General features: G+C 43.6%; 1 protein-coding gene across 1 annotated transcript in view; it reads left to right on the top strand.

Annotated features, from left to right (window-relative positions):
* The window catches only part of EBF2 (EBF transcription factor 2), a 127160-nt gene extending 124724 nt beyond the window's left edge, over nucleotides 1–2436 (top strand). The window contains exon 17 of the mRNA XM_005532235.3: nucleotides 1745–2436. Coding sequence (XP_005532292.1) covers nucleotides 1745–1776 — 32 coding nt within the window. The 3' untranslated portion in view covers nucleotides 1777–2436. The remainder of the gene's footprint in view (nucleotides 1–1744) is intronic.
* Nucleotides 2437–17966: the final 15530 nt, after the last annotated feature.

Raw genomic sequence — 17966 nt, 5'->3', positions numbered from 1 at the left:
GCCTGTGAGATGGAGCCAGCTCGGAGGGCACGAGCTCATCTCTTCCTCCAGCCCAGCAGAGCCTGGAAATGGCAGAAATTTCATGGCAGAAATCCAAGGCTGAATCAAGTTTTCCTTTCTAAGGACAGAAAGGCAGGCATGGAGTCAATACCCAGCTCTCCATGTCACTCTGGGACCACCACTATTAGGATTATTTTTGGGGTTTTGGGGTGAGGAGAAGGAGTGGAGCAGCATCCTTGGTGTCATCAGAAAATCTTCTAACATGCTCACACATACCCTAAAAACAGGCATTAAAGTGTTTACCTGCTTTATTTAGGGTTTAAAATATGAGGAACGACAGCAAATTCCAAAGCAATTACAAAAAGTGTCTGTTTGACTTTGGGCTGTTGGGTTTCACTTTCTCTTTCAGCTATCTGCTAAAATTGGCAGGGACTTTAGCCCCAGTCAGTAAGAAAATATGAAAATATTTCTTTTCCTATTGTATTAAATAACAGACCATATCCATACTTGCTCAAAAACACAGCTACAGTGGCAGACTTGTGCCAGCCCAGGAACTTGCCCAAAGCACTTTTTTAAACCCCCTCAAGGAAAGGGTGAAATGAATTCTCAGGAGGACGGGGCTTTAAATGCACCGATAATCCCACAGATTCCAGTGAACATAAATCTTTGCAGGACTGGGACCTCGCACTGCACCAAGGCCCCTTTGAAAACGTGACTCACTCATTTTGTTACATAAATACATCTAAACCCAACTCACCCCTCAAAACCTCAGGGAGCAGCACCGGTTCCAGGCAGCTCCAAATTCCGCTGCTGTTGGTTAAGAGGAATACAGCTGCAATTAAAGGCAGGAGAGTGACTAATAAATAGTTTACTTAAGCCCAGCGTTCTAGGACCATGCCAGCTAGGGCTGCAGCGACTCAGGCACGTGGGGGAAACCAAGTGAGGAAGTGAAACTGTTTCCACTGGAGCCAGACTGGCAAAACCCAGCCCTGGCCTGTGGTTCAGGGCTTGGAACTCCCTGGCTCGGTCTTGTCCAGCACATGGGGGAGTTCCTTTGGATTCCACACCTTTCCAGCCCTTCCAAGCTGATGAGCAGAGTGGGTGGGGAGCAGAGACCCTGCTCAGATTTGGCTTTTGAGGATGGTTTTGAGTGTTCAGCTTAAGAAGTCGGAATTTGGGGACTGTTCTGAGCAATGTCCATCTCCAAGGAGTTCTCTCCAGAGATAAGCACTCAAAGATGGGAAGGTTTTTCTGCAAATGCACATGAATTTAATTAACCCTCTCTTTTTTATCCATTTAATAATGCTGGTGGGCCTTGGCTTTTCACAGAATCAGAAAACCAGGGTTTGGGAAGGGACCTGAAATCCCATCAGTGCCACCCCTGCCATGGCAGGGACACCTCCCACTGTCCCGGGCTGCTCCAGCCTGGCCTTGGGCACTGCCAGGGATCCAGGGACAGCCACAGCTTCTCTGGGAATTCCATCCCAGCCCCTCCCCAGCCTCACAGGAACAAATTTATTCCTTTTTACCCTGGACCAGACCTTTGCTCTTTGCCTGTGCCACAGTCAGTCCTCACACTTCTCAGTACAGCTCCAAAAGATTTAAAGACACTAAAACTCGAATTTAACCTCAGATCAGGCCCTTCCTTTCATTCCTGACTGCTCACAGAAGGGAGAAGGGCTCGAATATATTTTGTTCCATAATATTTTGCTGCAATTTCATCTTTTTCTCTTTTCTTTTTCAGCCATGACTGGTCTTGTCGTTCCCCCGATGTAAGGAAGGGGCAGCTTTGCTGCTCTCCCTCTTCCCTTTTTTCCTCCTTTTTTTTTTTTCATTTTTCTTTTACAGCACAATACTACTTATTGTGATGGACCACTAAAAAGAAAAAAATAGCACTACAAGCTCTTTTTTGGGGGAAAGCCAGGCCCGGGAAAAAAAAAAAAAAGGAACATTTTTTATGGATTGGACAAGTTAGAAGTCTGCATCATTTACCTGTTTCATATTTCTGACACAACCACATCGACTCCTCAAACATTTGGAATGAAGAATCAGCAAGAGCCAGGATGAACAAGAGTTGGCAGGATGGAATTAGAAATGCAAAGTCTTTCCTGGAAGACACGAAAACCTTCCTATGATTTGTAAAATATTCAAAGGGGAAAAAAGAAATTGGCAAAGTGATTCAAGCTTGATATTTTGGATACAATTTGTTTTACTTTGTAGGGGTAAAAAAGTTGAAGTTTCTATTTTCTATGGAGCCTTTCAGATATCGATTTAGTTTATGCAGAAAAACAATTCAACAAAACAGGGTACCAGCATGAAAGAATTTCTAGGACAAACTGACATGAATGATGGAACTTTGGTGTATGTGTGTATTTGCTTATAGTTTAACCTCTTTAAAAAAAATGTAAGATGTTTTACAATTATTTAAATAAATAAACTTGTAACTTATTGTATGTAGAGGTAGAAATTAAACCCTTTTTTTGGATTTTTTTCCCCTCCAGTTGTACAATGAAGAAAGATGATGCAAAAATGTAGTGATAAGTTTGAGATATATTATTACTGCTGCAATTGCTCCTCACTTTTCCCCCCCTCTTACTGAATTCATGTGCAAGGATGTATAGGATTCCTTCTGATGAACAAAACCCTCAGAAACTTTCACTTACATTGTGATAAACAGGTCATGTAGGAATTTTTGCACCCTCCTCACCTCACCCCCTTTCCATTTTTTGCTTAAATTAAAATATTCAGGTATTAAGATTAACGGCTAAGTCTCAAAGACCCAGCTGATGAGTGAGTGGCACTTAGGGATTTGAGTGAATCGGATTTTTCACGAGGTACTGAGTTTATTTTATAGATTCAATGTATGAGTTGGGAGGGGAAGGGTTCTCTGGGGTTTTCCATGTAGTTAGAACACATTAAGTTCAGTTATGCTTCATATTAAGGGTGCATTTATAAAGGGTGAACATGCATTTAAATGATTTATGCACTTTTATCCCGAGTCATTAAAAATGGTAAGTATTTGCCAGTTATATATTGAAGTTCATAGAGGTAATCAATTGCTTTGAATTTTTCTGTGTTTTAACCTAAAAAAGAGTTCAGTTCTCCTTTGCCCTCCTTTCCTGAAATTGGAAGGTGAGGACAAGTCTGATAAAATAAATCACGAATTATCCAACGAAACCAGGGAACACTGAAAAGAATTTGGATGCTGGAAAGCCATTTTTAGTGGGGAAAAAAAGAAAAAATCTATGGAGACTCCTCTAAAATCCACACAATTAATGGCTGCCCGGACAGTTGTTCCTATGGAAACACCTTGTTGTTAATCAATAAACCTTAAATAAGGCCCCAGGATCCAAACTTATCCATTGGCCCAGTAGTTTTATGGATGGGTAAGGAAAATTGTGTTCTTGGTGATCTTTAGGGGTGGTAGAACTGGGACAACTTGCACGGCTGAGCTCGTTTGGGGCTGTTTTGGAGCTAATTTGGATTAGGAAGAGCCAAAAATCCTCTCTGCAGATTCACAGGTCTATGGTGATGGGAGGCTGAGGGGGGATGACCTGAGGGATCCTCACCTGAAGGACAGGGCTTGGGCACAGGGCAGCCTGTGCAGGACAGCAGAACACAGAATCAGAAAATCCTGGAATGACTGGCTGGGAAGGGACCTTAGATCCCATCAGCGCCACCCCTGCCATGGTAGGGACACCTCCCACTGCCCCAGGCTGCTCCAAGCCCCATCCAGCCTGGCCTGGAACACTTCCAGGGACTAGGAAACACTTCCAAGGTCCTCCAGGTTTCCTTTCCTGGTGCAGTTTATGGGATAAACCCACTCACTGTACCTGGAGTTCTAAATAGTGTCTCAAAGGGACTGGAGACACCAGCTGGGCCATTCCTAAAGCAAGTCCCACTTTTGGGAAGGGTTTTTGTATTCCTGACCTGAGTGAGGTTTGGCAGGCTCTTCATTTGCTGCCCTCTCAATGCCACTGATTCCCATTTTAAAAAGGTGGAGTGGGGCTGATCTCTTCTAAAACTCAAGGCCCAACTTATGTTGGCAAAAACAACGATTTAAAGAGAGATTTGGTGGGAATAAAGTGGGTTTTAAGAGACATGGATATAATTAATAATTCACAATCAGGCTACAAAAACTGAGTTCCAGAGAAAATGAAATAAAATAAATCCCTGTTAATTAAGGCTGGCAGGTTCTCTGCATGCCTCTCATGTCACCAAGCATGTGGCAGTCACTGGAGGTCAGCCAGCACCCCTGAAACCAAGTGAGCAATGAAATATTAGAGAAAAATAGATGTTAAAAAGCCTGGGGTTGTCAGGGTACCTCTGATAACACCACACGGTGCAGGGCCAGACCTGGGCTTTCCAAACAGCAAAACAGCAACAACAAACCCCCCCAAAATTTCATCTACTCACAGGTACTGACATCTCAGCAGGGCTAAGTAGGAGGTGCAAATTCATGTTTGAAATTATGCATTTACCCAGTCATAAAAATGGATAAAGCACTGGAAGAGTTGGGATTGAAATTTCCATAAATCTCAGCGAAAGCACATTTACTCCTAATTCCAAAAATTATCTTGGTGGACCAGGCTCATTCTATCAAATCCCTTCCTCCATCCCCACCTACTAAAAACCCCAAACAGCTCCAAAGCATGAAAATGATGAATATTCTCCTCCCTGCCTTTCAGGCTACTTCTAAAATTGATCATCAAATAAACTCAACATTCTGTCTGGCAAGTATTCCAGATCAATAGGAATTTCTAGACCACCTGCTGGAGAGCAGCAGTTTCCTACCTTAAAGCCTCTCCTTTTTTTTTTAACAAATGGGATTTTCATTACAAAATATCAGTCAGGAAAGTTTTCAATTTAAAAAAAATAAAAAAAATAAAAGAAGAAGGAAATATTCCATGGAAAAATCTGGGTCTTACCCATTCTTTTCTTTTTTTTTTTTTGCTTAGTCAGCAGAGGCACATGGAAAAAAAGATCTACCGCATCACTAGAAATCTTGGGAAGATTCAGGGGGGAAAATGACAGTCTGGCAATAAAAAATAATAAAAAAATGAAATTTTCTGGAACACTGACCATACCTTTCACCCTTCAGTTGTTTTTATCAGCGCTGTCCAGTTGCCCAGTTGCCACAAGTCCAAGTGAAAAAGAGAAACCTCCCGAAAAAGCTGCTCCAAGCACTTGCAGAAGAGGCACTGCCTGTGCTGATGCAAATATGAAAAATCTGGTGTGCTTTGAGCCAAAAAAAAAACCCAAAAAAACCCCAAATTAAACCTAGAAATTATTTAGAACATGGCTTTTCCTCATGCAGGGAAATCACGGTACTGGAGATGAGCGTAGGATTAGTTGAGGTTTACAGAGAAAAACACCTGTAAATAAACACAATCAGAAATCCTTGGCCATGAAAAAAGACTTTGGCAGTGGCAAAACCCTCAGCAAAGAGGGAAAAGACGATTTTAGAATTGATGTGTGAGGACTTTTCTGAGTGTCCTCTTTGAGTGGTTGCTGTTGCCAGTTCCCTGCGAGTTTTCCTCTTTGCCACTGGGAAGATGAAAATGTTGCAATAGGCAATGACAAATTCATCACAACTTTGGAAGAGTTGCTTTGATCTCCTAATTTATCTCGGTAGAGCATCTTCCTCCCCCTCTTCCTTTGCACACTTCCAATATGCATGGTTTTTCCAAACCATTTCCTCCCTCCTGTAAATTAAGGCCTCATTTCTCCCTTCTGTATAGTTTTGGGGTTTGTTTAGGGTTGGCTGGTTGTTTTTTGGGGGTTTTGGTTTGGTTTTTCTTTTTTTTTTTTTGCTTTGTCAGTTATATACAGTATGAAGTTGCTATGCACAGAGCTTTTGTAAAGGTAGCTTTTTGGTTTTTTTGTTTACTGTTTTTAATGGTCCTACTTACGGAAGAATATCTTGTTTGTAAAATGAATATGTCTACTTCAGTTTTAAACTTTAAATTATCCTAACAAAAAAAATAAAATTTTTGTACTGTAAATAAGGGGGGAATTATCTTAATTTCAGAGTGTTCAATCTGCTTCTTTATCATCCTTATGGGTCACTCGGGGCATCAAACACACTTTAAAAATGGTACAAAATGTTATGCGAGAATTTTTAAATCAAGATTTGGAGATTTGCCTGTAAAACATCCAACCAAAAAGTGGAAGAGCCAGGTTGAGATTATGCTGGGCATGGAATAAGAGCATAATTAATGGTCTTTTCTGACCATTCCTTTATTACAAATGGACAACATCAGTGAGAGTTCAGTCCTTTTTGGGGGGTAAAAACTTGTAGGATAGGACAGGGGGAAGTCCCTTCTGGACACTCCCCTTTTTGTTATGAGTATACAGTTGGTCAAAGAACAAAATCAAAATTAAAAACTGGAACTGACGGATCCTGGCCTTTCCCTGGACTAAATTTGGGGTTGGTCCTGTTTTAGGCTCCATCTTTGTGCAAAACTCTGAGCAAACAATGAACTGATGCTGTGGAGGTGAATCACGTTGGCTGCCAAAAATAATCTGGATATATTTACTCCCTCTTGTGCGGAGTGCACATCTCAGCCACGGGGATGGACAAAACAGAGTGCTGAAAACTGCTTGGGAAACAGTAACTGGCCATTTGAACCAGGAATATTCCATTTTCTCCAATAAAAATTACTGGAAAGGTTCAAACAAATGAGAATTTTAATGCTGAAGGTCACTTTTACTGACATTTTTGACAGAATGTGAGTCAGTGTTTAAATTACTGCCAGATGTCAGTGAAAGCATCTGAAAACAGGAGGCACTAACAGCCCAAAGCTGAGGGGAAAACAGAGATTTTTGGTATCCTGCACCAATTCCTCCTTTCAGGATAATGTGCAATGAGCAGATGACCTTCATCCCAGCACTGACACACCAGGTTTTCCACTGTCCTGACAAAATATCCTTCATCTCCTCTTGAACAGAGGCCCATTCTCCTGAAAAACCTGATTCAGCTCTTTCTTCCCCCCCTAAGAAATCCCAGCAGTGTTTTAAGTGATGACTTTGGTGATAAAACCAACAGTTCCTGTGAAAGGGATTCTCAGTCTTTAACAGGGCCCTACTGTTGGGTTCCAGAGAGGAAGTGTGCTGGGCAGATGAAAGCTGGAAATCTGCTGTTCCACTCCTGCTTTTATTACATCTCTTAAGGACTTGGTGATGGACAGACACAAACATGAGCCTGGGATGTGTCACCCTCCAAGCCGGAGCCTGAGCAACTTCCAAACAAAATGCTGAGGGAGGGAAGAAGGAGATGTATGAGGGTTTCAGACCAAAAAAATCAACTTCTTAACTCAAATAAGCACATAGACAATTCCCTCCAAGCACAAGTAGCTCAGGTTATCAAGAATCATCTGCACAGAAATGTCTTTAAAAACAAAAATAAATCTCTAGGATCATTGCCATGAATATATTTCATTACCAGTCTTACTCCATTCTTAAAAAAAAAAAAAAAAAGTGTGAAAAAAGTTTTTTTTGGTCAATGTTAAGACCAAAAAAGGCTTGAAACTTCCTCCCATGTTAAATCCTTGGCTCGCCAGCTTTTACAGGAAGATCAGATGTTCAACCTTCCCTCCAAAGTTGCTGCTACAATTTGGGAGAGTTGAATGACTTTGGTCACATCAGACATAGAAAGCAGCTCTTTTCCAAAGGCAAAAACGTCTGGGGGCCTGTGAATTTGTAGTGTATCAGGAAGAGCAAAGGAATATTCCTCCTAAGGGCAGTGAAAATAGGAATTAATGATCCTGCAGGTTGTCCTTCCCCAGGGAGGGGGCAGCCACACCTGGCACGGCCTGCTCGCTCTAGCTTGGCTCAGAAAGGCCTTCTAGAACAGCTCATCTTCTCCCAGCCCATTTTTTGTTTCTTTCCAGGCATTTTCTAGATATAAAAAAAATCCAAATTTCACTTCAATAAATTGTGAAACCAAAGCCACTCCTTCAGCCACTCGTGTGGGACAGGCAGGGAATTGCCAGCCCAGTTAAAATATTTATCTCCATGACAACACACAGCTGCTGAGGTGCAGGGATCTGAAGCTTTAATGGCAGCAGGTTATTTGGGCAGGAATGTCTCATTAACTCCAGCTGGAGATGGAGCTGAGGGTGCCGACAGAGCAGGGGAACAAACACCCCCCAAGATCAGGGGAAACCCAACACTTCTCCATCCTGGCAGGAAAGGCACCAAAAAATGTCCAGCAGAGGCAAGAGGAGAACTCTGGGGGAAGCACAGCAGGGAGGGTGGGAAGGGAAATGGGATCTCTTGTCCTGTGCTGGGTCTGGACAAAGTTTCATGAGAAAACACAAGCCTAGCCCTGGGCACGGCCTTTTCCACAGGGAGACGCAGATGCAAACCTCTACCCTCTGGAGGCACAGGAATTGTACCTCCTGAAGTCACTATCTTTGGCAAGGGAAGGTCCTTGAAAATATGGTGCAGGTTTTCAGAGAGGCATTTTACACTGCTTTTACAGTGTGACATTAATCATTTTAATGGTGGTTATTCCTACTTTAAGTTGCGATTTTTAAGATATGACTCAGTTATTTTTAAGAGTAATAGAGGAAAAAAAATATTTCAAACAGCAAGCAGCCTTTTGAGAAAGCTTTGGATCAATTTTCCTAACCTGGAAGAGAAATTCAAGCACCTCTCCTTTTCTCAAGACTCCCTGGTTTAAGCAGCAGCAGCAGCAGCACGCCATGAGAGTCAGGTTTGTGTGGGGTTGGGATGGAGAAGGACTTCTCCCAACACTTCCCTGCCATTGCAGGGACTTGATTGGAATTTACCAGCAGGGTCCCTCTGACACTGAAATTGCTGCAGTCATTTCTTTGTCTTTAAAATGCCATATAATTGCTAATGTAATTAGTGATGTATACAGAGGGGGGCCTGTGCAATTACCAAGTCCTAAGATCAAGTAATTAATGTTCTGTCAACAAAACAGCAACTGTTTCATTAACAACTGTCTGGGTTTGAAAACAGATCAGCTCAGAACATACCCACTTGGCTGAGTTTGGCAAGAGCAGTGAATTCCAGCCTGGATCAGCGGGGTGTGGAAAATGGGATTGTGCCATTCCCACCTCCAGCTCCAGTTATTCCTCCCTCAGGAAGATGAGGATTCACCACCACTGCCCATAGGGACAGCTGGAGGTCCCAGTTTTAGGGATAATCTCTGGTTTTAAAAAATTTGCAGAGGGTTTCTAGGACCTGCAAAGGTTCATTGGATTGCAGGACCTGGAATTTTTGTGAGGCCTATGATTTTGCCGACCTCTGAATTTCCTTTGTATTCCCAAGGTTTTCTGAGCTACCACCACCCCAAGCACCTCCCTCAAAGGGACAAGAGTGGGGTGCCCACCCTGGTCTGATTTCTCACTCTCCTTCCTTTACGAATTTGAGTTTTACAAAGGTTTTTTACCCAGGTTTTCACCTTGTCCTTTTCCTCCCAGCTCTTTTCAGAGAGCTAACACCCCTCCAAGTGGCAGCCAGCCCCCCTTTGGTGTCCCTTGCCTGTCTCCTTGTCTCAGTGCTTCTGTCCAGTGCCCATTCTGCAAGGTGAGACCCTGAAAGGTGCAGCCTGGAAGCAGCTGTGCTGGTTCCTCCCCAGCTCCAGCCTCTGCTCCGTCCCCCTCAGCACCACCCGCTGTTCCTGCACTCTCAGTTTGCTGCTTGAATTTGCTGTTTGAGGTTTGAATTTAGTATTTGGGGTTTGCATTTGTTGTTTGAGGTTTGAATTTAGTATTTGGGGTTTGCATTTGCTGTTTGAGGTTTGAATTTAGTATTTGGGGTTTGCATTTGTTGTTTGAGGTTTGAATTTAGTATTTGGGGTTTGCATTTGTTGTTTGAGGTTTGAATTTAGTATTTGGGGTTTGCATTTGTTGTTTGGGGTTTGAATTTGCTGTTTGGGGTTTGCATTTGTTATTTGGGGTTTGCATTTGCTGTTCAGGGAGGGATCCCAGGACACAGCTCAGACTTAGAGTCCTGATGCATCACCTCAATTTTCCAGGATGGGTATGCTCCCTGTGCCCCCAACACCACATTTGCTGAGCCTCCAACCCAGGATGAGCTCAGTGCTCCACCCCATTCCTCAGAGGATAGAATTCCCAGTCCTCCAGCCGCCGTTCCTGCTCTCCCTGCCCACTTTTCCCTCAGACAGCACAGGGGCCAGGGCACAGCACAGGAGCTGTGGCAGGCTGGAATTAAGCAGCAGGAGCAAGAGGGATCAGCGAGGATTTCCAGGGAGATTTGAAACACAAACAAGCATGAGGAACTCTAAAAGTACACAATTTTTCCTCCCGCTCTGTGTGTGTAGTTTTATTGCAGGGTAATTAAAGAACACTTTAAAATTGTGATTAATGGGCTTTTTAGCTTCAGAGAAATCACATCTTTGATGTCAGTTGCTTAAACATTCAGTTTACTTTGCCATTGAGGAATGGAAATAAATAAAGAATGCCGAGGATGCTTTTTTCCCCTTTTCTGCTTTCTACAGGGGAGGTTTGTAACACTCACATGGATAAAAATGGGATTTATGCAAGAAAAAAATGCCCTCCCAGTCTGACTGAACGAAACCCTGGTCACAGGGCTCAGCTCTGGTCCCACTCAGTGTCACAGTGGGACTCCAGCTGCACTTGGTGTTTACACAGAATTTGGAGGTTCCCTCTTCTGGGAAGCTCCACACAGCAGCAATAATTCAGATTATTAGATTTTAAAGGGGGTGGGGGAAGCAACTGTGGTGATGCAGATCCCAAGCCAGCACCAGGTACCTTCACAGCCCATTCCCTGGGGAATAGATGCTTCCCTGGATAGAGGGAACAAGCTGTTCCTGGTCTCTTTAGCAACACCAGCACATCTCAGGTGCCCAAAACCTGTTTTTCTGCTTAGTTTGAGGCACTGATTGAAGCAATACCCCTCTAGGGTGCTTGTTTTTATTTCTTAGGACTATTTTTAACCACGGGTGCATTTGCACAGAGTGGGGAGTTAAGGAAGTGATCAGTTCAAATTGCTCTTATTTCTCCTCTCATTTAAGATCTGGGCTCCAACACCACCCACAAACCCTAAACCCCACACTTTTTATCATAAACGTTATGGAGGTGTTTAGTCCCATAGTATTTTCACCCCCCTGGCAGCCTATTTAGCGAATATTTTTTTCTTAAAGACTAATTTTCACCCTTTTTTCTCCATTTCTCCTCTCTCAGCCTTTCCCTTTACATCCATAATTACGAAAAAAAAGAGCAAAAAGGCAGGTTTTGGGGTTTGAGGGAATAAATTAATCAGTTAGCCTATATTTAAACACCACTTTCTTGAAATATTTTTTGAGCTTTATTGGAGTTCCTTAACATACTTTTGAAGGTTTATTATATTATTTTTTTTTTTCATAAATCCTGTTCCACACACATGCACACACACACACACACACACACACACTCTTCCTTCCAAATATCCTCCTCTAGGCCGATTAAAATTATGGATGCTTTCATTCAGCTGCTTTTGGAAGAAAAAAGGAGGAAAGGAAAGAGGGGAGTGGGGGAAGAGGCAACTTTAATACTCTACAGTAGCACAACCCCCCTGGGCACGAGGCAGTGCTCAGGTAGACACATCTGGTGAAATGCATCACATCAAATTAGTATCAAGGGTATTGAGATTCCGAGACGCCTGGCAGACAATTCCCCTTCTAATGTACTGCTTTGGAGCTTGTTGAGGAAACTTGAATCCCAAATCTCCAGTGAAATGAGTGATACTAAACATGCCTGCTCAAATACTGAAAGTGAAGATCAAAGACGCAGTGTCCAAATTGGCTTTGCAAACAAAGAAAGCCTGGGGATCCCCAGGAGGACGTGGTGCTAATTTTATCAGATCTCCTTGACTTCTTCCTTCCAACAGTTTGTCATTTGAGAAAAAATAAGAATTGTAATAATGAGAATGCATTTCTGGCTGGCTGACAGGAACCTGGTTGTGAGACAAACAAATTCAGCGCCTCTTACGGGTGTGCTTTGCAAGGCACCTTAATCCAGATAAAGTGAAAAACGAGATTTCAGATTTCCCTCTGAAATCTGCCCACGCCTCAGTCCCCAAACCTCACAAAGACAAACACACAAGGCCATGAATATTTCAGTACAGCTCAGCCCTTCAGATCAATACAGGCAACTCTCAAGTTCTATTGATTTTTCAGAGGTTTGGCTCATAGGGGTGATAGAATATTTCTCAAGTTATGAAACCCTAGCTGGCGAGTTTTGCTGATGCCTCAGCATTTACCAGACACATCCCTCTCCCCTCCGTGTGGATTTATGACTAAGCAATAAGTCCTGGAAAGGTGGGCCCTGCCATCCCAAAGGGCCCACTTAAGGTCAAAAAGAGAAATCAGGGCGGTCCTTCAGGTCACCAAAAATTCTGTTTTCTGAGGTAATCACTTATTCTTTTCCCTCCAAGTCCTCACTCCAAGATTCATTAGGCAGCAAGTGAAATTCCCTTTCAGCGTCCCCTGTAAGCTGTCAGAGAGAAAGGGACACCAAAGCAGACACCAAATAAAGCAACTCCCTGCTGAGGCAAGGGAGTTAATCCTCTCCATATGGAAAGGAAATGCACTTAATTATGTATTTATGCATGTCATTGCAGGCTTATATCTTGTTTCACTTTCATCCACAATGATCCAAACCTATTTCAATATAATGAGTAAACATTTCTGGGTTTGCAATAACAAAAGCACTCACTGGCTCAGCATTTCCAGACCGTTTCCTTGCAGCTCAGTGCAGTTTTTATTTGTCCTGGAACAGCACCCAGGGAATGCTGGGCTGGACTGTGACTGTAAAGTGTTTATAGTTACAAAACCTAGAAGAGCCGGCCCCAAAGAGCTTAAAACTGAGCTGGAAAAGGATTTTGAGAGAGGAGAGGGAACCTGTGGATTCTGCTTGCAATATTCCAGTTATTCCCTCCCAAAATGGGTATCTCTGTATAACCGAAACTCACTTTTTTAACCCAGTGTGTTCCCCACAGTCCAACAGAGTCACTCGGGGACTGAGGTCATTTGCTGGCCTCACCAAGAGACCTGGTATGTGAATTATTTAAGTTGCTTTTTGGTAGTTCAGGAGTAGACTCCTCTCTGCTTCTGTATTTTAATTATAATTCTGTATTATTATTAATATAATAATATTAATATTATTAATATTAGGGTTTTTTTGCAAGGAGCTTTAAGGGCGAGGGACACCCTGTGCTCCCTGTTGTCCCTCAGGTGGCAGGACAATGTCCCAGCCAGCCCCTGCCAGCTCCAGGGAAGGTTTCAGGGGGAACAAATAGCAGAGGAAAGACCTGTCCATATCCACAGGCCAAGGTGAGAGGGACCCTAGGAGACATCGCCAGAGCTGCAGCCTGCAATCAAAAAATGGCAACAGAAAGGACATTTTCCAAGTGATTCACAATAAAAGAGGATTTGTGTGCTTGGACAAAGACCCACTGGCACAGTTACACTGCCCTGATCTGTGCATGAGCTCGAGAGAGCACCTGAATTGCACTGAGACACCCAGAAAAGCTCATTTAGAGACCCTTCCCCAGGTGCCAGATCTTGGCATGGGAATCCATCTTGCCCAACTCCCACTTTTCCCCTGGGTGGTGGCCTTTTAGGACTTTCAAGGAGTCAAAAACAAAAAACAAGCCCTTCATTTCACTTCTTCAAACCAAATTTGGCTTTCATCCCTCCCCCTCTTCCTGGCAAAGAGAATCCATCATCCCCTCATTTCAACACGGTCCAGCGGGCTCTGCAGCCCAGCCCAGTGAAACTCTGCTGCTGTATCCCAGGCTGGCACTTCAAAAATGCAAGTTCACATCATCCCATCCCCATCCAGCTCTCCCCTGGCAGCAATACCTGGGAAGAACCCTCAGTCAGTTAAAACCCACCTCAAACCCCCACATTGGCCATCTCTAATCCAATTATACTTCTCAAGCTGTTCACTCCCAAAACCCCCTCAAATGCTTTCTGATATTTTTCCCACAACTGGTGTTAAGCTGTAATTGCTCACTGCATCTTTTTGCCCATCTTGAATAATTGGTGTTAGATTTGCCACTTTATAGTCCTTGGGAATGTGACCTGTCATTATAAAGCTTCTAAAAAATCTCCGTTAACGTTTCCCAATTTTCTCTCCTTTATTTCCTCCTGCAGCAATGGATGTGCCCTCCCTGGACCAGATACCTGATCTGCCTTTGGAGCACAAAAAACCTTTCAGCAATAATTTTTGCAGTCATTTACGCAGTAACACCTCTAACATGCCTGGGAATAGAGAGTCGGGTCTTTAACGGATGTAAACTGGCAGAGCTCCACAGATTTAATGGTTACCTCAGTTTGCACCACTTGGAGGGTTCCCTGAGAATTTTCTGCACATTTACAAGCTCAGACAAGTTCATTTCTCATTATTTAAAAGGCTCAGCTTGAATACTGCATAGAAAATCAAACTCAAGTGATGAGAGCATCTCTTATTAAATAAGAGATTTCCAGACTAAGTGGAGACTGTATTTCAGGACATGCCCAGTGGAAGGTCTAGTGAGGCTCAATATCCTCAATGATCTCCTTGATCCGGACCCTCAGTGCCTCATCTTCCAATTCCCATCTTTTCCATTTCCAGGAGGGCTGGGAGGTGCAGGAGGTAGGATTTTGACAGCCATAGCCAGGAGGATCCCCCTTTAGATGAGACACACGCAGGGTTCCCTTTGGAGAGGAGGAATTTGGATACAGAAGGTGTTCTGGAAGGCTGTGATTTCCTAGTGCAAGCACAAAACTTTCCTTCAGCAGGTTCTTGTAGAGTTTCAGCAGTGCCTGGTGCTCTGATTCCCATCTCCCAAATCCCTGGATCTCAGCTGGTATTTATGGTGCTTTAACACACACTTGCAGTGGCTGGCTGGACCTTTGCACACTCACTCTCCAAGCCCCAGTGTCCAAGAACACTTAAATAAAATAATACATAATATAAATATATTTTACAAGATAGATATAATAAAAATAACACATTTAAAGCACATTTCTTGACCAAGGATTGCCCAAACTCTTTATAAAATGGATGGAATTCCTCAGCCATGATGGGTTTGTCCATTCCTCCTTCCCTGACTGTCACCGCCCACGCTGGTGTCCAGTTTTCCCAGCTCTGGGCAGGTGAGGCAGCTGCACCCAGCACTGTGACCCCCTGGCCCCTTCCAGCAGCCCCTAATTCCCGGTGTTACATGATTCCTAATGGCATTTTTTTGGCACTGGACAGGGCAGAGGTCAAGGTCTGGAATGTCAGCAGAGCTGCTACTTAACGGGGACAGACAATTAGGGGATTGTCTGAGGAGCTGGGCTGTGATAAACTGCCGTCAGCCTGGGAGGTGATAAGAACAAGCTGCTGAGCCACCAGCCTTCCCTTCCCAGCCTCCTCATCCTCATCCTCATCTTCATTCTCATCCTCATCCTCTTGTGGCACCCCTGGAGTTCCCCCTGCCCCCTGCTGCTCCTTCCCTGCATCTGCTGCTCCCCACCCAGCTGTGGGCATCCAGCTGCACTCAAAACCCTTCGCCCTCCAGAGAACTGGGGCTGGGCCCTTTTCTTTGTCATTTATTAATTAATGAGTAATTTAGATTTATTATGATGTTATTTATGCAAATACAGAACTCCTAGTTCGAAACTAACAGCTATTCCCTGACAGGCACACACACCCCACTGCCACTTGCAGAAAAGAGCTGAAACTGCATTCCCAAAACCCACATTAAGCCACTGAGTTACTGCATTTTAAATATTATTTAAATAATATTAAAATATATTTATTTTCTATATATTTTATTTTATCTTATTTTTTATTATATATTTTAAAATATCTTTATTTTAAATAACAAAACTAACCCCCTAAAAAAACCCAGGCAAACCATTATTCCCAAGCATCTCAGGCTATATTTGTCACATCTAAATTATATATTTAAGATGACCAGGCCCCATTTATTCCTGGTTGGAGGTGGGGAATAAATATCACCTTTTTTTTTTTTAACTGAAAAATATTGATAATGACATTACACTTTTTCAACACCTCTAATTCCAACAATCTCCCAGTATTTTATTGTGGCCCTGGTTCACCAAAAAAAATATAATCACAGAATTAAAATCCCATTTACTCCAGCAGAATGTGCTCAAGTGCTTTGCTGAACTGGGGGACTAAACTATTAAAATTTACATGCCCACAAGGCAGGAATTATCTACCCTGGTTCACAGAGGAGAGGAAATGAAGCTCGCAGAGAAACTCCCTCAGACCTATACTCGGTGATTCAAGGTATGCCCAGATCAAACACAGGGGTGCACAAGGATCCAAAAACAACAGACTGGAGGCAGACCCTGCTTTAAAGAGTTTGATGTGCTCATCCCTGAGCCGCAGAGACCAGGCTCGAGTGGAGAAGAGACCAGATGGGAGGGATGAGTCCATGGGCACTGAATATGAATAGTCTGGAGAAATCCCATTAATTGCTCTTTTCCCTCAGAATGGGCACCCAGCTCTTGCTTTAGAACTCAACATCTGAGATCCAAATCTTGCCTCTGGCTTCACAGAAGGGTTTATGGAAATGGGAGCCTTTTCAAGCTCTAGAGCCAGCAGGAAAAGCCCTGTGGATGTGTGTCTTACCCAGAGCTGTTTTACAGGACCTTCCCAAGCGCCACACAATGTCCTGGGAATCCTCCCCCCCGATTTCCGAGTGGGACTAGGGGAGAAACCCTGAAGATCCTGCTGGTGTTTGACACTGAACCCACCCACACATGGAGGGAGGGACTCTTCAGCCCCTGTGTGGGCACAAGCCATAAACTCACAGCTCCCTTCTGCCTGCCTGGCTTTACAGAGCTCCCAATAAACTCCACACAAAGCCAACATTTTGGACAAACTCTCCCTTACATAAACCAAAGGTAAGAGAAAATCCAGGATGTGTTTTACTTACATCCCTCAAATAAGGCACTTGGGGCTTTGGGGGTTTTGTAGTTTGTTGTTTTTTGGTGTTTTTTTTTCTCTTTTTGTTTCAAACCAACTTTTGTCAGATGAGTTTGTCTGAAAATTTCTTGTAAAGCCCTGAACAAGTTCTGCTGAGCAAATCCAGGCCTGCATTTACTATTCTCAAGCTTCCAAGGCACCTTCCTGCACCATAAATGCACCGTCATGGAGCAGCGAGGGGAAAAAAAAGGAGGGAAATGAATCAGGGCTGGTCATATCCAAACTATTAAATGTAAAACTTCTGTTTGTGAGCCTCAGAGGCTTCTTAAAGTGTGGGGAACGTCATCAGTCTGCCCGTGCTGGGGGCTGTGGGTTGTTTAAAGCTCGGTGAAGCACTGTTTCTTTGAGGTTCAGACCCACTTAAGCCCAGCCTCATGTGAAGTGAGAGGTTCTATAAAAACTGGGAAAGAATGGCTCACTTGGAAAACATCTGTTGCAAGGTTCTTTGTCGTCTGGACCAGTGACAGACTCAGATCCAACCGGTGCTAATGAAAGGGTTGCTCAGGACTGAGAGAATGGAGATGTGGAAGTTGTTACCCACCAGCTACAGCTCTGTCTGGCCCAAATTCTGGAAGAAATTCTTCGTGAAAAAGGGCTGTTAAACATTGGGATGAGCTGCCCTGGGAGGTGTGGAGTGCCCATCCCTGGAAGTGTCTAACGAAGGCCTGGGTGCGGCACTCAGAGCTCAGGGCTGGGGACGAGGTGGGGATCAGGCACACATAGAAGACCTTGGAGGGCTTCTCCAACCTCATTTTTTTCCCCATGATTCTCTAAAATGATTCTGGGAGTCAAAAGACCAAGTCAGAATCTGCCTTTCCTTTCCTGAAACACCTGATGCAATAGGAACCTACTCCATGATAATTTCCATTGCATTATAAACAATTACAGATGAGTGTTTGTACAGCCTGGGCAGAATTTAGAGCTACACTGGGTAAAAACCTTCAGCTTCTATTGTTGCTTCCGTGCTGGGTGTTAAATCAGCTG

The sequence above is a fragment of the Pseudopodoces humilis genome, chromosome 30, assembly GCF_049639895.1.
Source record: "Pseudopodoces humilis isolate 2021_Gansu_Grassland_sample_001 chromosome 30, ASM4963989v1, whole genome shotgun sequence".
NCBI lineage: Eukaryota > Metazoa > Chordata > Aves > Passeriformes > Paridae > Pseudopodoces > Pseudopodoces humilis.
This window is presented reverse-complemented; position numbering and strand designations above follow the sequence as displayed.